General features: G+C 45.5%; 1 protein-coding gene across 5 annotated transcripts in view; it reads left to right on the top strand.

The window, feature by feature from the left end:
- EIPR1 (EARP complex and GARP complex interacting protein 1) overlaps positions 1–23,813 on the top strand; it is a 169,751-nt gene that overhangs the window by 11,379 nt on the left and 134,559 nt on the right. For 3 of the 5 annotated variants that reach the window (XM_025353986.1, XM_025353983.1, XM_025353982.1), the window contains exons 2-3: positions 5,911–5,994; positions 22,370–22,502. The exons of 1 other annotated variant lie outside the window; for it this stretch is intronic. Coding sequence is in view for 3 of the 4 variants with exons in the window: in XM_025353983.1 (XP_025209768.1) it covers positions 5,911–5,994; positions 22,370–22,502 (217 nt within the window). In the remaining variant the exon portion in view is untranslated. The remainder of the gene's footprint in view (positions 1–5,910; positions 5,995–22,369; positions 22,503–23,813) is intronic. One more of the 5 variants, XM_025353984.1, reaches the window with a different exon arrangement.

Genomic DNA, 23,813 nt, shown 5'->3' with positions numbered 1-23,813 from the left:
TACTAATATTTCTACCTTCTCCAAGTAGTCATAAGGTTCCTGATGATTCTTTCCTGCTATGATCCTGAACTCTCAGCATTTCCAATTCCTTTGCCTGGTTTGGTTCCCTACAGGGTGTTGGCAGACTAGAAATTTGGCTTTGTGAGAAAAACACCTTGGCCTGTCTTTTCCTTTCCTTTTTTTTTTTGAGATGGAGTCTTACTCTTGTCGCCCAGGCTGGAGTGCAATGGCACGATCTTGGCTCACTGTAACCTCTGCCTCCTGGGTCCAAGTGATTCTCCTGCCTTAGCCTCTTGAGTAGCTGAGATTACAGGTGCCCACCACCACATCCAGCTAAGTTTTGTATTTTTAGTAGGGACGGATTTCACCATGTTGGCCAGGCTGGTCTCGAACTCCTGACCTCAGGTGATCCGCTCGCCTTGGCCTCCCAAAGTGCTGGGATTACAGGCATGAGCCACTGCGCCCGGCCTCACCTTGGCCTTTCTTTATGAGAACTGGGGAAAACGCACGGAATTTCTATTATAAAGTGACCTGTATGCCAACTTCTACCAAGTGTGCCATTTGTGTTGCCATCTACCCTACTTTACCGTGAGAGCCATAGCCGGGCTGAACGTTGGGAGTGTGGGTTCTTTTTCCCCTTTAGTAGCTTCCAGGCAGAGGCAAAATCACATGACCTTGCTGGTCCTCAGTTTATGTACTGAATGGGAATAATCCTCATCCTGTCTTCCTGTGTACTTCATTGAATTACGAGGATGAACCAAGACAGAATATGTGGAAATGTTTTTTGACATATTATACCATAAAAATTTGATCTTTTATCATAAGGTCATTGGAACACCTGTAAAACGATCATTCTGACTAGACTTAGTGGTCATTTTATCATTACTTTAATCGAAGAGGTAGAGTTATACACATAGAGATCTGTCACCAGAATGGCCCAAATTAAATAATTTTTGGAAAGCTCTTAAACTTTTTATTTCACTGTGATTTTTAAAGATACATTTTAGATATGTCTATACAAATGATTTTCCGTTTCCATTTCTTTTTAAGAAGTGTCTTTTCTTGTATGAGCTTGAATAAGATAGTTCCAAATTTGCAATGCTTTTCTAAAACTACATCCTCTTCACTCCGTCTGAAACAGATGATCTATTTAGACTTGTTTTTCTGCCTGCTTACCATGATTCCTCTCCAGGTATGCAGGTCTCAGCTCTGCAAATTGCTTTACAGTGGAGTAAATTGAATGCCGGTTCATTATTGTCACTCAAGTAGCTTCTGCATTTTCTGAATTGCCCTTCGTTTTTCAGTATGATAGCCACTGATACAATTTGCTTATTTTTGGTTTTCTTCTATTTTCAAGTGATGGCATTTAATCCTGCCTTCTGTCTAACTTGGAGCTCCTGAGTTCATTTTGATAAATGTTAATATGTTGTTATTATGGTCTGTGCCAGAGTTTTTGATACTTAATCGATTGTCTATCATCTTGTCTTTTAATCTTTTTGAGTCTGTGTCTCCTCTCTCCTAATGAGAGTCTAAGTTTCCTGAGGGCAGAGGTGGCGCCTCGTACCTCTTTAATGCCTCCACTGTACCTGCTACTAGGCAACCCTTCATCGCTAACTTGAGGCATAGACAAGCTTTTCTGTGGAAAGTAGTCATTCCCCTTCAGGTGGGTCCTCTCCTGGGGGCTGTTTTTGGGGCCTTTTGGGCTTTTTAACGTCTAGGGTGACAACACAGTCCTGCATTTGAAAATCTTGGTGTTCTTGTCTGAAGGTGGACCTGTCCCAGTGTTCGCTCTCCTGACCTGGGGCTCAGCCTTGGAGCCATCAGGGCTTTGTCTTTCAGGAATGGCTTGCGCTCCTCCTCATCAGAGTCGTCTTTCTCCAAGCCAGAGTCAGAGGCTCTGTGAACTTGCTAATAATTATATGCAAAATTTTCTGTGCATATATGCACAGTTTTGGCAGAAGGCCTATAACTGGCTCCAAAAATTGTCCAGGGAAGTTGCAGCAGAGGGTAGAGGGATACCGACAGTGGGACTCTTAAAGGCTCCTTGAAGAGCTGAATTGACCCGCACAGGTATTTTCTCCAGGTGTCTAATCATGGACATGTTGCTCTAGACATGCGTATTCTTGGTTTTTTTAAAATGTATTTTAGCTGCCGAAGTTTTGTGCTGCTATTTTGGGAAGGTTGGAAACATAGATAATATTGGTTATGTTTTCTAAGAATAGTTCATGAAATTGTTCTCTCTCAACTTTTTTTTGCAATGGACGCCCAAGAGATGTCATTGTTTTGCTCTAGCTGTGGAAACCAACTCAAAAGTAGGCAGACTAAATGGTCAGGGCAACCGTTCACTTGTTTCTCTTACCTGGTTTTGAAAGAAATGAATCAAAACACCAGAAAGAACATGTACGAGTTGGATGTGAACGCAGACGAGGTGGGAATTGGGTGTCAGGTGTGTTCGGAGCTCCATATGGGAAGGGGGCGTGACCGAATGGGGGCGTTTAGTGAACTGTATGGTGCAGGGTTAGTTTCCTGTTGCTGCCATAAAAAAGTCCCACAAACACAGTGGCTCAAAATAATATTATTTGATTATTTTACAGTTCTTGTAGGTCACAAACCCAAAATGAATCTCCCTGGGCTAAAGTCAAGACATAAGTAGGTCTCTGTTACTTCTTGGAGGTACTACGGGAGAATCTGTGTCTTCACCTTTTTTAACTTTCAGGGGCACCCACATTCCTTGGCTCATGGACTCTGTTAAAAGAAAAACTTAGCTGAATTAAATGTAAAGGAGTTTAACTGAACAATGATCAATTCGTGAACTGGGCAGCCCCCAGAATCACAGCTGATTCAGAGAGACTCCAGGGATGCCTTGTGGTCAGAACAAATTTATAAACAAAAAAAGGGAAGTGACATACAGAAATGGGAAGTGCGGTACAGAAACAGCTGCATGGTTTACAGGCTGGAGTTTGCCTTATTTGAACACAGGTTGAACACTCAGCAGTGTATGAGTGGTTGAAGTACGGCTGCTGGGATTGGCCAAGACTCAGGTGTTACAGGTGCAGACTCCTAAGTTAAGTTCTCAGTCTTGTCTACATATTAAGTTAGGTTGTGGTTCATCCACAAGGACTCAAATATAGAAGCATGGAGTCCTTCTCAGGCCATATTTAGTTTGCTTTAACAACTCCCTCATTCATCTTCAAATCCAGCAACAGCCACCGGGTCCTCCTCACAGCTGCCGTTGTTACTGGTGGAAGGTGTCCAGATTTTTGGCATCTTGAGCAAAGAATTGGACAAAACACACAAAGTGAGGAAAGAATGAAGCAACAAAAGCAGAGAGTTACTGAAAATGAAAGTACACTCCATGGGGTGGGATTGGGCCGAACAGCCGCTCAAGGGCCCTGAATACAGAATCTTCTCAGGTCCAAATACCCACTAGAGCTTTCCCATTGGCCCCTTGGTGTTTACCCCATGTAAATGAAGTGATGGCCCACAATCAGTGTGATTGGTTGTGGAAAGCAACCAATCACAGCAACCAATCAGAGGCTACAGTGAAGTTACAAAGTTACAGCCTTATCCAAACGTCTGATTGGTTTGCAAAAAGCAACCAATCAGAGGTACTTTCAACTTCTCTACTGCCATGCAGAAAAGGTGAGGGTTTGCAAAGGGTGTAGCCTCTAGTCCTGTTGTTACTTGGGTGTAGAAAATTAGGGTTTTCCTTTCAGTTTAGTTCTAGGAAGTCAGCGTGAATTGGCCTTAGGTTCCCTGCCTCCAGATTCTGTTCTCCTGCCTCACCACCTCTCTGGTTCTCTTTTCTGTGGTCGCATTTCTCTGGGAATACAGCCAGGGAAGGTTTTCTGATTTCAGTGACCCACATGATTAAATAATCCAGGATAGCCTCCTCATCTCAAGGTCCTTAATTTAAGCACATCGGCAGAGCCCGTTTACCGCGTAAGTTAACATTCACAGGTTCTGGGGATTAGAATGTGGATATGGGTGGAGGGCCATTATTATGCTGGCCACAGGGACGTGATCCAGGTGCAGTTAATGCTTGTCCTAAAACAGAGATGGATTTGAATTTATAAGCCTGCAGTGCTAGTCACAGCTACAGTAACCAGTTATATAACTTTTTCCTCTAAGCCTCAGGTTCATCACCTGAGATCTTAGTTTTATCTTCTAATTATTAAACATATTAACCATAGCTATTGCAACTCAGGCTGTTGTATACAGCCTGCATTTCTCTTTCAGGAAATCCAGCCACTTCTGAGATTGTTAGAGGCTGATAGCTCTCAGCTGGGCCCTGCTCCAGGAATTACCCTCAGCTGAACAAAGGCACATTGCCCAAGGTCACACCCCTCCTCAGGGACAGCCTGCATCCAGTGACTGACCCATGGGGGTAGGGGTTGGGTGGTATAAAACCCTGGCCATTTGGCCTTAACTCTGAAGGGCTGTCCAGCTCTAGAGCTCCCCATTGGATTGGCTGAGGCCTCCATTGCAGATGCGATGCATTTCATCTTCTCCCTCAGCCCAGCCCTTCCTCCTTCACCCCAATATGGAAGAGTTCCCAGGAGCACTCTCTAGCAAGTCTCCTTTACATACCTTTAGAGCTTTAGAGCTTGCTTCCCAGGGAATCTGTTTGAATCCTCTGTAGCCCTTTTTCTGTTGGTTGTTGTTTCTTTTGGTTTTTGATTTTGGTTTTGTCTTATTGTATGACTGGCTATTTTAATTAATTATTTATTTTATTTTATTTAGACAGGGTCTTGTTCGGTCGCCCAGGCTAGAGTGCAGTGGTGTGATCATGGCTTGTGGTAACCTCAATCTCCTGGGCTCAAGTGATCCTCCTGCCCCAGCCTCTTGAGTAGCTAAGTCAACAGGCATGAGACACCATGACCAGCTAATTTTTACAATTTTTTTTTTTTTTTGCAGAGATGGAGTCTTGCTATATTGCCCAGATTGGTTGGCCAGAACTCCTGGCCTCAAGTGATCTTACTGCCTCAGTCTCCCAAACTGCTGAGATAAGAGGTGTGAGCCACCATGCTTGGCCTTATGACTGGCTATTTTTGATTAAATGTTGAACATTTTTCTGTGTCGGATTTTAGAAACTTTGGATGTTATCTTCCTCCAGAGGATTGACTTCTGGCAGGAGTCTGGCTAGCCTAAGAGCACTGACCTGCTCCAATCAGGATTGAGATGACTTGGAGCTTTAGCCTGTGCAGGTTGGTCTAATTCTAGTTTGCCTTTACTCCTGGGCTGTATACCTGTGGGGTTAGTGCTTTACAGGCTCTTCTCCCAGGTAGACCCTGTGCTTGGGTTTTTGTGCCCCGAGCTCCAGGAGTCTGTCAAAGCTCTCATCAGCATCAGCCTATCAGCCATGCTTTCCAGATTGGCAGATGCCTTGAGGTGAAGAGTGACCAGGTGTTGGGCTTCCCCGCTAGGCTTCCTCCTGTCCTGGATCTTGGCATTTCTTCTTTGCCTTGGTAGTTCTCTGAGGCTGTGAAACAGATTCAGGTTATTCCTTTAGTTTTTCTTAGTTGTTATCTGCAGAAGAGTTGGTTTAAACCCCCTACTCTGCTGTTGCTGGAAGCCATTTTCTGCTGTATTGTTGAAGTATAATTTGTTTAACCAGTCTTCTACTGTTGAAATAATAGTTTTACTAAAAAATAAACATTGATGTGTACATAATTTACATCTTTATTGCTTAATTTTTTACCCACTTACAATTATTTCCATATGCAAATTTGAAGTGGAATTGTGTTGAAAGTGTGCAAAAGTCAAAGGCTTTTAATACATATTTCTAACTTGCTTTCCAGACACTGTACTAATTTATACTTTATCAACAGTAGATGAGATCAACTGCCTTTTTCATCTCTATTAAATCTAACTTCATAAATGTGCATGTGTTTTTCTTCCGTCCTGCAGGCACGTGCTTTAACACCTCAAACTGCAGAAACAGATGCCATTCGGTTTTTGGTTGGGACACAGTCTCTTAAATATGATAATCAGGTAACTATTTTTGACAAATGTATACATGATAATTACTAAGCCTATTCTTAGTTTCATAACCATTTTGCTCTGATTTTCCAGCAACATTTGAGAAATTAATGCCACATAAACAAAATAAAACTTTCACTGGATTTAAGTCTATCTTCAAATCAAAGAATATTATCCATCTCTGTGCATTGACTGTGTTTAGTAATTTAAACTTCCTCTGTCTGGCATGACCTTTGTAGTCTTGTTTGGCTCTTGTGGTTATATAGATTTGGTTCTATAAGCAATTGAGAAGCAAGGATATGTGGTCACCACTACCCCTTCTTCTTGGGCCTGTGGATTACTTCTTTAATTGCTCATAGAACTCTTTCTAGGTGAGTGTGGGCTGGTTCACAACCTCATCCTCACTTGATCCAGGCTATGGGGAAAAGAGAGATCAGACTGTTACTGTGTCTATATAGAAAGAAGTAGACATAAAAGACTCCATTTTGTTCTGTATTTGAGATGCTGTTAATCTGTGACCCTACCCCCAACCCTGTCCTTGCAAGAGACATGTGCTGTGATGACTCAAGGTTTAACGGATTTTGGGCTGTGCAGGATGTGCTTTGTTAAACCAGTGCCTGAAGGCAGCTTGCTGGTTAAAAGTCATCACCATTCTCTTAATCTCAAGTACCCAGGGACATGTACACTGCGGAAGGTCGCAGGGACCTCTGCCTAGGAAAGCTAGGTATTGTCCAAGGTTTCTCCCCATGTGATAGTCTGAAATATGGCCTCGTGGGAAGGGAAAGACCTGATCATCCCCCAGCCTGACACCTGTGAAGGGTCTGTGCTGAGGAGGACTAGTATAAGAGGAAAGAAGGCCTCTTGGCAGTTGAGATAGAGAAAAGCATCTGTCTCCTGCCCGTCCCTGGGCAATTGAACATCTTGGTGTAAAACCCAATGGTATGTTCTATTTACTGAGAAAGGAGAAAACCGCCTTAGGCCTGAAGGTGGGCCGTGCTAGCGGCAATACTGCTCTTAATGCGCTAAAAAGGTTTATGGAGATGTTTGCATATGCACATCAAGGCACAGCGCTTTTCTTTAAACTTATTCATGTCACAGAGATCTTTATTCGTAGACCTTCTCCCTACATGATCCTATTTACCTACCACTTCCCTTTTTCTAAGACGGTAAAGATAATGATCTATGGCCGGGCGCGGTGGCTCAAGCCTGTAATCCCAGCACTTTGGGAGGCCGAGACGGGCGGATCACGAGGTCAGGAGATCGAGACCATCCTGGCTAACACGGTGAAACCCCGTCTCTATTAAGAAATACAAAAAACTAGCCGGGCGAGGTGGCGGCGCCTGTGGTCCCAGCTACTCGGGAGGCTGAGGCCGGAGAATGGCGTGAACCCGGGAGGCGGAGCTTGCAGTGAGCTGAGATCTGGCCACTGCACTCCAGCCTGGGCGACAGAGCGAGACTCCGTCTCAAAAAAAAAAAAAAAAAAAAGATAATGATCTATAAATACTGAGGGAACTCAGAGACCAGTGCCAGCGCGGGTCCTCTGTATGCTGAGCACCGGTCCCCTGGGCCCACTTTTTCTTTCTCTATACTTTGTCTCTGTGTCTTATTTCTTTTCTAAGTCTCTCGTCCCACCTGACGAGAAATACCCACAGGTGTGGAGGGGCAGGCCACCCCTTCACCAGGTCACTTGATATGTCACTGCCACTTGATCCGTCACTGCCACTTGATCCAGGCGGGGATACAGATGGAACCCTTTTGCTGTTCTGGCCACCGTAGCGGACACTCAGGAGACCTAGATTCGGTTCATGGCCTGGCAGTAACCATGTGACTTTGAGCACATGGATTTCCCTTCTGGACTCCATTTTCCTCATTGCTAAAGTGGAGATTAAAATGAGATGCTGTGGTGATTGCGAAGATGTGCATGTCTTTGACACCGGGAAAATGTGCGTGAGGCCATGTCAGACATAGTCTAGGGCCTCTGTCCAGCTTACCAGATCACACAGGGGAAATGGCATTCAAATAGCTGTTGAAGAATATGCAGGCCTGGATAGGATATAGTGAAACTGTCACTCTCGTATGTCGATAAAGGTTTAAAATCAGCATAGTTATAGCTACTAATTCAGTGATACATCCTTAGAGCTTCATAAATAAATGTTTATGTACTTAATCTGTAATTCCTGTATCCCAAACCTAGAAAAAATCATTATACATGAAGAATATTAGTTATAATGATACTTATAAAAACTTACAAGCAATCAATGTCAAAATGCGTGAATGTTAGGTTGAACGATATGAAGCCACTTGTAATGACAGATTCATACACTTCTCTCAGGTTGAATCTGGTTACTCAGAGTGAATAGTATTCCCTTATTACACTCGTTAAAAGTTACAGACTCCTAAGAAACATGACAACTTAAGAATTGTTAGGTGATTCGGTGGGGTGTTAACGTTGTGTTTATAGTATGATCACCGCGGTGTGAAAAAGCAAAGTGCACAATTGAATCTCTTCTTGGAATAAAGACTGGAAGGAAATAGGCCAAAAAGGACGAAAAATTGAGCCACGGGTTATCTTCAGATGCTATTCACAGGGTATATGTTCCAAGACCACCCAGTGGATGCCGGAAACCTTGGCAAGTACTGAACCCTAAGCATAATACGCTTTTTCCTATACTTACATATAGGTAAAGTTTAAGTTATAAATTAGGCACAACAAAAGGTTAACAACATAACTAATTAAAAAAGAACAATGATTATTAGTTATGAAAGTTATATGAATGTAGTCTCTGTCTCTCAGAACCCCGTACTGTGCTATACTCACCCTTCTTCTAGTTTTTTTTTTTTTTTTTTTTTTGAGACAGAGTTTCACTCTGTTGCCCAGGCTAGAGTGCAATGGCATGATCTCAGCTCACTGCAATCTCTGCCTCCCAGGTTTAAGCGATTCTCCTGCCTCAGTCTCCTGAGTGGCTGGGATTACAGTCATGCACCACCACACTCAGCTAATTTTTGTATTTTTTTTTTTTTGTAGAGACGGGGTTTTACCATGTTGGCCAGGCTGGTCTCAAACTCCTGACATCAGGTTATCCGCTGGCCTCAGCCTCCCAAACTGCTGGGATGACAGGCGTGAGCCACTGCGCCCGGCCACTCACCCTTTTTCTCGAGAAGATGTGCAATAATACAAGGCCTATGTGATGAGATGAAGTGAGGGGAATGACATAGGCATCGTGATGTAGCGTTAGGCTATTATTGACCTTCTGAGGATATGTCAGAAGCAGGAGCATCTGTTTTGGGTAATCCGGATCATCAAGCCATACAGTGTTGATGGTTAGATGTCAGAAACAGACAGTGTGGATGGCTCAGGGGCAGGTCTCTCTTGTAGCATGGATATGCTGATCAGAGGTGTCAGGAACAGATAGTGTGGATAGCTCAGGGTATGGATATCCCGATCAAGGGATGGTTCATGTTTCTGGTGGGATGGAGTGGGACGGCTCCAGACTTCACTGCACTACTCAGGATGGTGTGTGATTTAAATTTCCGAATTGCCTATTTCTGGAATTTTTCATTCAGTGTTTTTGTGCTACACTTGACCACAGGTAACTGAAACCTCGGAAAGCAGAACCTCAGATTGGGGCGAGGTGGGGGCAACATCTAATCAGGATATAAAATTATTTTCTTTCTAATATTTTGTTTTCAGAATGTGTATATATGTATGTGTGTTACTTTTCTACTGGAAAAAATATAAGAAGGGAATTATTTATTTATAAAAATAGTTACCAATGGCCACCTGAGAAGGAAGGAGGACCCGCCATGAAGATGGCCTGTGGTTTCAGGGATGGCGCCTCCAGGGGAATTGGGGAGTAAAACCCACATGGGCAAAAGAGGCACAGAGATAGGATGGGAGGCACACCACTCTGCCTTCCAAATGCAGCTCCACAAAGCAGAAGCCAGCAGAAACCCAGGAATTCAACACAAAATGGGGCCATGGAAAGCATGATAGTTATGAGCAAATTACTGTGTACCTGCTCTTAGCCAGAATGTGGTAATGGCATTTCCATTTGGTAATGACATTAATGAAGAATCATTAGTACCAAAGTTATCAAAATAGAGAAATAAAAGAGGCCAGGTGTGGTGGCTTATGCCTGTAGTCCCAGCACTTTGGGAGGCCAAGATGGGTGGATCACTTGAGATCAGGAGTTCGAGACCAGCTTGGCCAACATGGTGAAACCTGTGTCTACTAAAAATACAAAAATTAGCTCGGTGTGATGGCAAGAACATATAATCCCAGCTACTTGGGAGGCTGAGGCATGAGAATCGCTTGACAACTGGGAAGGCGGAGGTTGCAGTGAGCTGAGATCACACCACTGCACTCCAGCCTGGGTGACAGAGCGAGACTCTGTCTCAAAAACATAAAAAAAAAAAAAAAAAAAGAAAGAGTCAGCCCAAAATGACAGAAAGGGTTTTAATCTGCCTTAATTTGTTTTTTGTTTGTTTGTTTGTTTGTTTTTTGGAACGAAGTAACATCCAATTAATTATTTTAAAGAAGCTTTCCGGTTTTTCTGTTTCCTTTCTTCTAATTTGAAGAGTTCTGCTAATTACTCAAGTTAATTTCCCAGTATCTTATTTATTGAGTCAACAGTAGGTTTTATTACACACCTCATGTATTTCCACACTTGCCTGCAGCTGTCTGTGTGTGAATCCCTATGACAGGTACGAAGCTGTGTTTTTGACTTGCTGGTTTTGTCTTTCTGTTTCCGGTAAAGGCATGTGACATTGTTGAGCTGTTCGTTCATTCATCCACTCAACAAATGCTTACTTCGTAGATTGACAGAACTCTTTAATTCCTCTTTTTTATGTGCTGAGTACACAAAAACTGAACAGATATTTGTGTTCTGAGTTCAGTGTTTAGTGAAATGGCGAAATGGACAAGCAGATACTCACAGTACTGTTAGTATTACCATCTGGTATAGTTTGGCCCTGTCTGCACCTAAATCTCATGTTAAATTGTAATCCCCAGTTTTGAGGGAGGGACCTGATTGGAGGTGATTGGATTATGGGTGTGGATTCCCCCCTTGCTGTTCTCGTGACAGTGAGTGAGTTATCACAGGTCTGATTGTTTGAAAGTGTGTGGCTGTGAAGGCTCCACTGGCTGCGGGCTGTGTTCTGTGACAATAGAATCTGGCCTCCTCCCGCACAGTCGGAAGCCCCCGCCCCTCACTCTGGAGCTCCAGCTCTCCCGGGGAGTGGTAACTGGGAAGGGTTAATGGCTCCTGGCGTTGCCTCAGGCCCTCACTCCTTTCAGGCAGTCATTCATTCCCTGGAAGGTGCCCGGTACCCGCATCATCACTCCATGATGCAGCTGCGCTATCTTTCTGAAAATGTGGGGACTGTCACAGTTGCCGACTTTCCTCTGAGGGATGAACTGATTTGCGTCCATTTCCTCCTATGGGACAGGACTCTGTCGTAGCTCCCTGTGCCTGAGGAGGGGGGACAAGGATTTCTGGGGTCTTTGCTCGCCTTCTGGGGTTCTCCTTTGAGGAGGAGCTGGAGTTCTTCCTGGGGGTGTGCTTATGGCTTAGCATGGGCAGGGATGAGGAACAAGGGGATTTCCGACCTGAGGCACTTCAAGTGCTTCTGCCATCTGCATTTCCCGCAGACTTTCCCCATATATTGGTACCCCCCACCCCCGCCGTCTCATGTAGATAAGGGATGAGTCTTAATCTTCCTCTGGAGACCTCTGGGAGTGCCATGGTGACAAAGAGGACCAGCTTTGCCTCTTCTAACGTGGAAGCATTGACCCGGTGGCTGGGATCCTCGTCAGTGAAAAGACTGATGTCACAGAAGGGCAGTGACAGAGCAGCTCGTTTCTTCCCCTGGGTGACTTCGTAGTTTCTCAGCTCAGCTGCATGGTTCTGCATCTGTTTGGATTTGTGACCGCTTTGTGCCTGCAGTCCCGCTGCCTGCAAGTCCTGTTCTCACCTCAGAATCACCAGGGCGCTTGGTCAACGTTCAGATTCCCAGCCCCACTCTAGACTAACTGAGCCTTGACTTCTTCCCTGCTGCTGCCGCTCTCTCCTCCTCACCCTTCTCTCTTCCTTTAATGGTAAAAGGACCTGGTTGCTCAGGGTCACTGAAGCATCATAGGGTAGCCTGGCTTCCTTTTGATGAGGCCTGATCCAGAGGCTCCAGCCTGTCACTAAGCGTCCCTGACTCGCATTTCTGTTTCTTACTGTCCTCAGTGTGAGCTTTATCTTCAGGGGTCCTGTGTTTTTAGGGTATATCCCTAGATGGTCTGCCATACTTGGAAATTCTTTAATTGGTTCTTTCCAGCTTTCAGGTTCGGTGAGTCTTAAGATCTAACATACAGAGTGTTCTCTGATATTCCCCTTTTCCCTCACTCTTGAAGAATCGGTTTGACCTTGTATCAGTCTGTTTTCATGCTGCTGATAAAGACATACCCGAGACTGGAAAGAAAAAGAGGTTTAATGGACTCATGGTTCCACGTGACTGGGGAGGCCTCACAATCACGGTGGAAGGCAAGGAGGAGCAAGTCACATCTTACCTGGATGGCGGCAGGCAAAGAGAGAGCTTGTGCAGGGCCACTCCCCCTTACAAAACCATCAGATCTCGTGAGACTTATTCACTATTAGGAGAACAGCACGGGAAAGAACTGCCCCCATGATTCGATTATCTCCCACCAGGTTCGTCCCATAACACTTGGGAATTCAAGAGGAGATTTGGGTGGGGACATAGTCAAACCATATCACACCCTCAGATCTGTTGGTGTATTAGGCCATTCTTGCATTGCTATGTAGAAATACCCGAGACTGGGTAATTCATGAAGAAAAGAGGTTTAATGGTTCTGCAGGCTGTACAGGAAACATGGCTCTGGCATCTGCTTCTGGGACGGCCTCGGAAAGCTTCCAATGATGGCGGAAGGCGAAGTGGGAGCAGGCACATCACATGGCGAGGGCGGGAGCAAAGAGTGAGGGGGAGTGCCACGCTTCAGTGGCCAGATCTCAGGAGAACACACTATCCAAAACAGCACCCAGCCATGAGGGAGCCGCCCCCAGGATCTGAACACCTCCCACCAGGCCCTGCCTCCAGCACTGGGGATTACAGTTCAACATGAGATTTCGGCAGGGACAAATATCCAAACTATATCAGGTGGCATTCCTGCAAGTGTTCAGCTGGACGGGTTCTTTGGGTTTAAGGAGAAATTTATGATTTTTGTCCAAGGTTTTTGAGTCCTGATCTCTCCTACAGACAGCTTCTATCGTCTTTTCCGTGAAATCTTCCCTTTTCCACCCCCTTTTCAATTCCTGAGCTGGAACTAATTGATGCCTTTTCTCTACTCTTGTCTGTCTTTGCGTGTGCATGCCTCTAATATAAGGCTTCACGTTATAGGATTCCTGTTACTTCTATTATGTATTTATTTTTCTCCAAACGGTCCTTGCCATCCCTGACACATATTGTGAGGCCAAGGACCGTTCACTGCTGTGTCCTTTTGATGCCTGGTGCTGAGCAGGTTGTTGGATGGGTGTATTTTAAGGAAAGTCACAAACTTCTGTAATAATTAATTCTACTGTAGCAAATGTACTCACTTTTCACAAGTAAATCTTGTGATGTCCTGTTGGGCATCTATTACATTTTCAGACAAACATCAGATTTGTTTCTGTCTAAAGAAGTTACGATATCCAGAAACCCCATGCCTGGACAATTCCGGGGTTTTGCTGCAAATTCCATCAGGTTCCCTGGTGTCCATATGAATGAACATTGGGTCAAAACCCACAGCCAGTTTCGTCTGTCCCACCAGAGTCACAAAGAGTCAACCCCCAGAATCTCCGTGGGCCCTGCTGCCGCCCTTGGGCCAGCCATCAAGTGGTGCCCCTCCCACACGGGTGGGCTTGTGTTGCATTTGCCTCTGCTCGGTTTGTGAGGTGTGGGGGTGGGCAGGGTGTCTGTCACTGCTTCGGATGAACAAAACATGCTGTGAGAAGTGTTGTGGACTCTGGATCATAGGGTTTCCCCAGTCATCTGTTTCATTAGGGTTTCCTTAAAGTGTTTCTGTGGCACATTGGTAGTGGTGGATCGTAGGGTTTCCCCAGTCATCTGTTTCATTAGGGTTTCCTTAAAGTGTTTCTGTGGCACGTTGGTGGTGGTGGATTGTAGGGTTACCCCAGTCATCTGTTTCATTAGGGTTTCCTTAAAGTGTTTCTGTGGCACGGTGGTGGTGGTGGATCGTAGGGTTTCTAGTCATCTGTTTCATTAGGGTTTCCTTAAAGCGTTTCTGTGGCACGTTGGTGGTGGTGGATCGTAGGGTCTCCCCAGTCATCTGTTTCATTAGGTTTTCCTTAAAGCATTTCTGTGGCACGTTGGTGGTGGTGGATCGTAGGGTTTCCAGTCATCTGTTTCATAAGGGTTTCCTTAAATCGTTTCTGTGGCACGGTGGTGGTGGTGGATCATAGGGTTTCCAGTCATCTGTTTCATTAGGGTTTCCTTAAAGCGTTTCTGTGGCACGGTGGTGGCGGTGGTTTTCACTGGACTTCTGTACCAGGAACGAGTCGTGTGTGCACCAGCGCAAATCAAGGCAAAGATGAACACGGTGCCCTGTTTCCCTCTTCTGCGTGCACCAAACTAGATCTAGGGAAAGATAAGCATGGTGCCCCGGGGCCGCATTCCCCCCCACATGTACATCCATGTAAAGAGAAACAGAAGTTAGTGCCACGGTGCTGCCTCCCACTGTGCACTTGCTTTTCTATTTTCCTCTGTGAATTGTACCCTACTTTGCTTTCTGAGAATTTTGGTCTCTCTATAAATATGCATATTTTTCTTTTTTTCTTTTCTTTTTTTTTTTTTTTTGAGACAGAGTCTTGCTCTATTGCCCAGGCTGGAGTGCAGTGGTATGACCTCAGCTCACTGCAACCTTTGCCTCCCGGGTTCAAGTGATTCTCCTGTCTCAGCCTCCCGAATAGTGGGGACCACAGGCACGCATCACCACGCCTGGCTAATTTTTATATTTTTAGTAGAGATGGGGTTCCATCATGTTGGCCAGGCTAGTCTTGAACTCCTGACCTCAGATGATCCACCCACCTCACCATCTCAGGGGATCAGCAGTCCCAAAGTGCTGGGATTACAGGTGTGAGCCACTGCACCCAGCCTCGTCTCACTATATTGATTATGCCCCAATAATTTCACTATATTGATTATACCCCAATTTTTTTTTTTTTCCTTTACAGAGTTCTACTCATGTCTTTCTGATTTTTAGAGTGAAAGGCAGCTCCCCACTGAAAGGAAGAGCCGGTACTTCAGCCCTGTTCTCTGCTACCAGAGGCAGCTGGTGGCATTCCAGTGACTCAGTTAGTTTCCAGCCTCTGCCGCAGCCCTTGCCCACCCACTGCACAGGCTGTGTCACCTTCTGCACAGTTCTGAGCAACGTGCTCCTGGGGCACAGGGAGCTTACAGGGAGCTTCTGGAACGTGGAGTCTTTTTTCTCCCCCACTGCCAAGTGTACTGTTTGGGCTTCATGGGCAAGAGCTGTTAATACCCTATGCTTTAATTGCCCAAGAGAGAAGTATTACTATATTTGGGGAAATGGCGGTTATTGTGTGGGACTCATAAGCACTGGAAAATCAGTAACATACTTAATAACTGTATTACTTAGCTACAGGACCTAAGTTCTTAGCTAAAGGACCAATATGTATTTTGGCCGAGTGTGGTGGCTCACACCTGTAATCCCAGCACTTTGGAAGGCAAAGGCAGGCAGATCACAAGGTCAGAAGTTCGAGACCAGCTTGGCCTGGCCAATATGCTGAAATCCCGTCTCTACCAAAAATACAAAAATTAGCTGGGCTTGGTTGGTGCCTGCCTGTAGTTACAGCTACTCAGGAGGCCGAGGCAGGAGAATTATTTGAACCAGGGAAGCGGAGGTTGCAGTGAGCCGAGATCACGCCGCTGGACTCTAGCCTGGGCGGCAGAGTGAGACTCTGTCTCAAAAAGAAAAAAAAAAAGGAGTGTGTGTTTCTATTAGAACAAAGGGATCTTAGAGATGTAGTTTCCTAAATGTACAAATGCTGAGAAGGGCCCAGATATACAAAGAGCCCAGAAAGGGTTAGTGGCTTGCCCAAGGTCACACAGCCAGGAATGACAGAATCCAAATGAGAGACCAGGTCTCCTGACTGGCGGGTCACGTTCATGTCAGCACCGAGCCGAAGCGTGAAGCTGACTACAGTAGAAACTGTGTTTTCAGGGTCACTTGCTGTAACCAGGAGTAAAGAAAACCAGCGATACGGGCCCATGGCTTGTCCTGTCCAAGATCTGGTCCCAGGCAGTATTCAGTATTCCGCATAACTCTTACGGAATTCCACTGAGCAGGTGGGTTTTATTAATGGATGACGTGGCAGGGAAGGCGTCTCCTGTCGTCTGTCCAGTGGCTGTCCAGGGTGAGAAGCGGGGAGGTTTGCCATCAGTGGCCGAGGGCATCTCCTGCCTCTGGGGAAGCCATGGGATCATTCACTTTCCCTAGGAGGGTGGCTCTTGAATTTTTAATATCCAGTCTTATTTATGTGTGGTAGTTTTTATTTTTATTTTTTTCTGTGGAGATCAGATCTTGCTGTGTTGCCCAGGCTGGTCTTGACCTCCTGGGCTCAAGCCATCCTCCCACCTCCACCCTGCAAAGTGCTGAGATCACAGGTGTGAGCCACCGTGCCTGACCCTTTTCTTTTCTTTTCTTTTCTTTTTTAATTCTCAAGAGTTTTTAAACTTTCACTTGAGAAGCGCAGATGAAATGGACAGCGCGGCGGCCTCAGCTCTGTACTCAGCAGCCTGGCCCCGGGCTGTGGCCACAGCATGGCATTTCTCTCCAAGCCCCAATTCTTCCAGAAAAGGAGGGAGAGGTGATTAAGTTCATCTTTACTGACTTTCTAATAAATTTTTGTAACTATTCTAAATCTTTACAATGTCGTCTATGGCCTTAGCCCAGCACTGGTAAAATCAACTTTAAAAATTTTAATGATTCAAAATATGTGAGTTTGATCTTCATTATAAACGATTAACACATTTAAAAAATCCAATGTGGTGTGACAAGTTTAAAGTAACATTTAAGTACTGCTCACAGGGCGACCGTCTTTCCGGACCTGCCCAGCTGGTGTTAATGGCTCTTTCTTTTGAGCCCTGGTAATCTTTTGCACTCACCTTAGTTACGGTGTTTCTTTCTCACATTACTCGTTTTCGGAGCGGGCCTGTACCTGCATATGTTTATTCAACAAAACAGTTGTTTATGCTTTCAGGTGAGCTGGGTGTAGGGTGGTGCCCTGCGAACAGAGAGTTGAGGTACTGGTTCTTCTTTCCAGCTGGGAGCTGCCTCTCACTCTGGCTTGCTGCCGCCCTGCAGAGCGCATCTCCGGGGCAGGCGGTGGGGCTACAGAGCTCGCGCGCCAGGACCAGGGGCTCCCATAGGCCTGGCTGTGCCGTGCCTGACTGGAGTAGCCCAGGCCCTCCACTCTTCAAGCCTCCGTCTTTTCACCTGTACATTGTGGTTAATAGTAATATATTCTAGGGCTGTTTTAAGGATTAAGGCACTAACCAAAGTGCATAAAATACTTCGCATAGTGCCTGGTGCAATATAAATTTCAGCCATTACTTCGTTATTTTTGCTCATGGTGGTTGATGGCATCCTGTTTGAACAGCCCCATGTTAAAACAGTGCGTGAAGATGTGTACTTTGCGCTACTCTATGAATCAACCATAAAATAAGGGATGTGGGAAAATCTCAAGACTCATCAGGCTTGGCAATGAAGGTTAAAGACCATTTCTATTGCAGTGTGCCAGATTAGGAGACATGGGCTGGGGAGGAACATGGATCCCCCTTCTGCCCTGTGCGTGCTTGTTGGCTGGAAGAGGTGAACCTGGAGGAGCTGAGTCCCGTTGGAAAGCTGTGCCTTGTGTCTCCATGAGAAGGAAAACAGCTTTATGGGAAGACAGTGGGTCCAGCCAGAGGCAGAGCCTGTGGGGAGGCAGGAGACTAGGAGAGAGGGTCTGCTGAGACTTGCAGCCAGGCCGAGGGGCCAGCGTGGGGGCCTCGCCGCCCTGTCCTGAAGACACACCCAGAGAACCCCCGGCTGTGCCTGCTGCCCTGGTGCATTTCAGAGGAGCAGATCTGCAAAGTAGTACATTTAAGTGCGTCCCTTTTTTCAGTGCTAATGGATTTCCTGATAAGTAGGAAATGTGAAAAATGCTGAGGAAAAAAATTCCCTAGCAACACAAAAATTACTTCTAATTTTCTGTATCCCCTTGTGGTCTGTGTTCCTGTGTGATGGTATTATATAATCACATGCCATTTTATAGCCTGCTTTTAAAATTTAATGCTCTTGTAACATTTTTGGTATTAATAATTGCTCTTAATCATAACTTTTAAAGCTATATAACATTTCATAATACACCTTTTTTTGTTCATTTATTCTTTGGGGCAGATTTCACAAAATCAAATTATTGTTTCAGTTTCAACATTTATGTAGTTCTTATTTACATATTATAACGAACCTTATAAAAGAATTGGACAAGTTATAACGTGGACCAATACTATCATAGAATTCCCTGTATTGGTTGCCATCACTTAGAAGAAGTTGGCTAATATAGTAAATATTAATTGGTATCATGAAATTCTCATTTAAAAATTTTTAAGTTGTTGGTTATAATAAAGAATGAATTTTCTTCATGTATTTGTTACTAGTTTTTATTCTAATGCATTTCTGCCTGTAAGGTATAACTATAACTTAACATGCATCCAAGTGCACACATCCAGAATATGCTACTGGGGGCGTCTTTACACATGCATGCACCAGTTCCCCACACCCACGTACCCCCCCCCACCCACACCCATGATGCACCCACACCCTCCCACACACCTCCCACACTCCTGCACCTGCCTCACACCCACACACACGTGCATTCACACCCGTGTACACCCACCATACCCATGTACCCACAGACCCTCACACACACACATACACACCTGCACCTGCCTCACACCCACACTCCCTCCACACACACCTGCACCTCCCCCACACCCACACACACACACACAGAGGTGGGCCACATACCTGTGCTCCCACACATGCACACCCACGCATATACACGTGTAGACCATGTACCCATGCTCCCACACACAGGTGCACACCTGCATGCACATGTGCCCACACCCACGTGCACCCGTGTCACTGCCATGGAGGGCACCCCAGCAGTCCCCTAAGATTCCTGGAGTCTGGGGCAGCTCCAGGCCTGTGGTGAATGGTCTCTGTCATTTGCCTGAGGTAATCGCACAAGGTGCTCCTTCTCGTGTCTGATTTTTCTCACTCAGCGTTGTCTGTGCGTGTGTTGTTGTTACTTGTCATTACTGTGAGAACTGCATTTATGAATATACCACAACTGATTTACCCATTCTATTGTGGGTTTTTCTTTTTTTTTTTTTGGAGACAGAGTCTTGCTCTGTCACCCAGGCTGGAGTGCAGTGGCGTGATCTCAGCTCACTGCAACCTCCCCTTCCTGGGTGCAAGTGATTCTCCTGCCTCAGCCGCCCAAGTAGCTGGGATTATAGACGCCTGCCACTACACCCGGCTAATTTTTAAATTTTTAGTAGAGACGGAGTTTCACCATATCGGCCAGGCTGGTCTCAAACTCCTGACCTCAGGTGACCTACCCGCCTTGGCTTCCCAAAGTGCTGGGATTGCAGGTGTGAGCCACTGCACCTGGCCTACCCATTCTATTGTTGATGGGCATCTCAGATGTTTACTGCTTTGGCTATCAAAAATATATCTGCTGTGAAAATTCTTGCACTTGCCTTTTCTTTGGTGTTTGTAGGGTCTGTCCCCAATTGTAGAGATGTGGCATCATAGGACATATGTATTTCTGCCAAATATTTTTCTCAATATCACTGAGTAATTATTTAATAATTAATAGTATATTATAAATGTGTAACAGGTCCACAGAGGAAAAAAACTGTTCATAGGTAAACTTTCCTTGGGTGTGGAAAGGAAAAAGAGTACAATAAAGTTTCACTTATAAAAACAAGTGCTGTGTTCATTTCCCTGGTTCTTAGATGTGTGATTTGTAATTGGAAGCTGTTCACTGGGCATGTTTCTGAAGCTGCTGTGGGAACTGCAGTGGCCCCGAATGGAAAGGGCGGGCGCACATGCTCACCGGGCTCCTGCTCTGCGGCGGGCGAGCTGGCCATGTCTGTCTGCTCCCTGGCCCCAGCACCCGGCACGCTCTACTCCTGGGAGATTCTGGCTCAGCTCACACGGCTCTGGCACTGGCTGGGTATGAATTCCATTCTGAGCAAGTCCAGAATGACTCCTCGGGGTGACCTTATACTGCTGTGAAGAAATAACTGAGACTGGGTGATTGATAAAGAACAGAGGTTTTTTTGGCTCACATTTTGGAGCTGTGCAGGAAACATGCCAGCATCTGCTTCCGGGGAGGCCTCAGGAAACTTCCAATCATGGCGGAAGGCGAAGAGGGAGCAGCCGCCTCACTTGGTGGAAGCAGGAGCAAGAAGAGGGGAAGATGCCACTCACTTTTTGGTGGTGGTTGTTGTTAAGACGGAGTCTTGCTCTGTTGCCCAGGCTGGAGTGAGTGGCGCGATCTCGGCTCACTGCAAGCTCCGCCTCCCGGGTTCAGGCCATTCTCCTGCCTCAGCCTCCCGAGTAGCTGAGACTACAGGCGCCGCCACCTCGCCTGGCTAATTTTTTGTATCTTTAGTAGAAATGGGGTTTCACCATGTTGGCCAGGCTGGTCTCAAACTCCTGACCTCAGGTGATCCGCCTGCCTCATCCTCCCAAAGTGCTACAATTATAGGCATGAGCCACCACGCCCAGCCCATGCCACTCACTTTTAAATGACCAGGTCTCAGGAGAATTCACTCTCGTGAGGACTGTACCAAGTGGGGATGGTGCTAACCCATTCGTGAAGGCCCATCCCCATGATCCAGTCACCTCCCACCAGGCCCCACGTCCGACATTGGGGTTACAATTTGATGTGAGATTTGGACGGGACACAGATCCAGACCATATCAGACCTTGAGAGAAGCAGCTGGAAATAATGAAAGGGCCATCTGAGGCTTGGGTGACGTGTAGGTGCTACTGGGTATTGTGGAGACAGTTTAAAAATAGCATTTAATGTTTGTTTTCATTGCAAACGTATTGCGGAGTGGGCCAGGCACGGTCAGTCTCAGACCTCATTAGGCAAAAATGTTAAAAGTATAAATAAAGCACAAAGAAGTAAGGGAAAACCACCTACAATTCCACCATGCGGACACCATTCAGGCACCTGCTAGTTTTTTGTTTGGACACGCATACTTTTTAAAAACAAACAAACTAGAAAAGGATGTAGCATTCGTATAGTTTCTTTTTTATATTATCTTCTAAAATATATATTACATCGTTCCATGCCACTGAGTAGTCTGCAGTATACCGAATGGCGTCATAATATTATATTACCCTCAAATACTGCAATTTATCTGAATAGTTTCCTATTATTAAACATTTAGGTGACTTCTAATTTTTTTATTACAATAATCAATGCCATAGTAAACGTACTTGGATATAAATCTTTTGTGCAGATCCATGAATATTTTTCTTAGTACAGATTTACTTTTAAAAGAGGAATTACGTTTTCTCATTGACTTGGGTATTGGTAAGAAATTAAATGTGAAATCATTTCAATTCCTCTAAAAGTTATCCTGGAAAGCATGGCGATAGTATATTTAACTTTCTTATGTAGTGGCTAAAATGTTATACCATTTAATGTCATAAGATAATAGGCACCAGTGGCTGTTGGACTTGTTTTTGAAAAGAGAATAAAAGCGTGTGAATATACAGCCCTTTCTTACTCTCTCCCACCTTAATCATGTCTGACATATGAGTCGAGTTCTGCCCACTATAGACAGAGTGGGCCAGGCACGGTCAGTCCCAGACCTAATTAGGCAGTCGTGGCCTGCTGCCCCTGCCCTCCCCAGCAGCCATGCAGCAGGCTGGGAGGACCTTGCTGATAGGGACAGCCCTGAGCAGCTCTGGCCTTGACACCAACAGTGGCTCAGTCTTAGAACCACTTGAAGACACAGCATTTGGTGCCTTCTTTCTTTAAGACTGGATGTGACCAGAGGGCAATCTTACGTAGCTTGCAATCTTAAAAATGTTCCACAGGGATTTTCTAACTTGTCTTTGGAGAGGAGTCCAGTAAGAAATTATAGAAGTACATACTGTTGGCAAAATAACAATCAATTAAAGATGTATCTGTCATGAAATGTGCATGTGATTATTCTTTGTAATCATGACGTCTGATGAAGGTACTGAGGAAAGTGTTTGAGATCCTGATGTGCTCTTTTCTTGTATTTCTAGATCCACATCATAGATTTTGACGATGAAAACAACATTATAAATAAAAATGTCCTCCTCCATCAAGCGGGTGAAATCTGGCACATTAGCGCTAGCCCTGCAGACAGAGGTGTGCTGGCGACCTGCTACAACAGAAGTAAGTGTGGCTTTTCTAAGGTACCTGGTCACTGGAGGTAACTGGAGGTATTTCCTAAGACTGGTTTTGTATTGCTAATGGGTTGACACATGACTTAAAAGATTTAGCCATTAATGAAGGTGTTGCATACACAGAGAGGCTGTGATATTGTGAGTAGATGTTTGCAGAAATTATTAGAATCTTAAGAGTCTAAGAATTGAAGCTGGAATCAGCTGTTCCAGGAACGTTGACCCCTTGGTCAGGGAAGTACGGTGCTGGAGGTTCTGATGAGGCAGACACAGGCGTCCTGATGCAGAAACTCTACGTTGCAGGGAGCAGCAGGGATTCACCTCTTTCCTATAGTGTCTTGGTGACCGTCTTCCAGTCCTCTTTGGTAAGGGCAGTTCCATGCACACACGTGCGTTGACTGGTGATACGCCTGGTAGGCTTCTTCCTGCCTGCTGTTGGGCTCTCCAGGCTCTCGGGGCTCTGGGGCTCTGGGACCTTAGTTTGTGTCAATGCAGACGCCTGAGTCACTGAACTGAGGCTCCCTGTTCCCCAGTTCTTGTTTGGTCATCGTCAATGACTCCTTTCTGAATTCTGGCTCTATGGAGAAATATCTCCTAGGATCTCTTTCTTTACCATGTAAGCCAGAACAAATTCTTTCTAGTTTTTGATATGTAGTTTCTAAAATGTTGCCTTCATTTGTCCCACAGGCTGAATGACTGTTTAGATACTTTTAATGCATTCTGTCTGATCTTCCCTCTCACACCCTGGCTTCAGAATATTGATGTGTAGGGATTGTGTGTCAGGCTGGTCACCAGGACGTATTGATCTAAAATTCTGCTTTCACCGAGTTCTGTGTATGTTTTCCTTCCCTTTCCCTTTCCTTTCCCTTTCTTTTCCTTTCTTTTCTTGACAGAGTCTCACTCTGTCACCCAGGCTGGAGTGCAGTGGTACAATCTGGGCTCACTGCAACCTCTGCCTCCTGGGTTCAAGCAATTCTCCTGCCTCAGCCTCTCGAGTAGCTGTGATGACAGGTGCACGTCATCATGCCTGGCTAATTTTTATATTTTTAATAGAGACGGGGTTTCACCATGTTGTCCAGGCTGGTCTCGAACTTTTGACCTCAGGTGATCCACCCGCCTCGGCCTCCCAAAATGCTGGGATTACAGACGTGAGCCACCGTGCCCAGCCCTCCTTCCACTTTAACTTCACAGCCGCCCTGTGTCCACTCTCTGAGGGCCCTGCCTTCCACTTGGAGGGCACTGTGGCTTGTGGCTGAGTGTGGCTGTGCGCCTCCCTCCTGCCAGCGGGAGGTTGGGGATCCGA

The sequence above is a fragment of the Theropithecus gelada genome, chromosome 13 (genome assembly GCF_003255815.1).
Source record: "Theropithecus gelada isolate Dixy chromosome 13, Tgel_1.0, whole genome shotgun sequence".
Lineage (NCBI taxonomy): Eukaryota > Metazoa > Chordata > Mammalia > Primates > Cercopithecidae > Theropithecus > Theropithecus gelada.
This window is presented reverse-complemented; position numbering and strand designations above follow the sequence as displayed.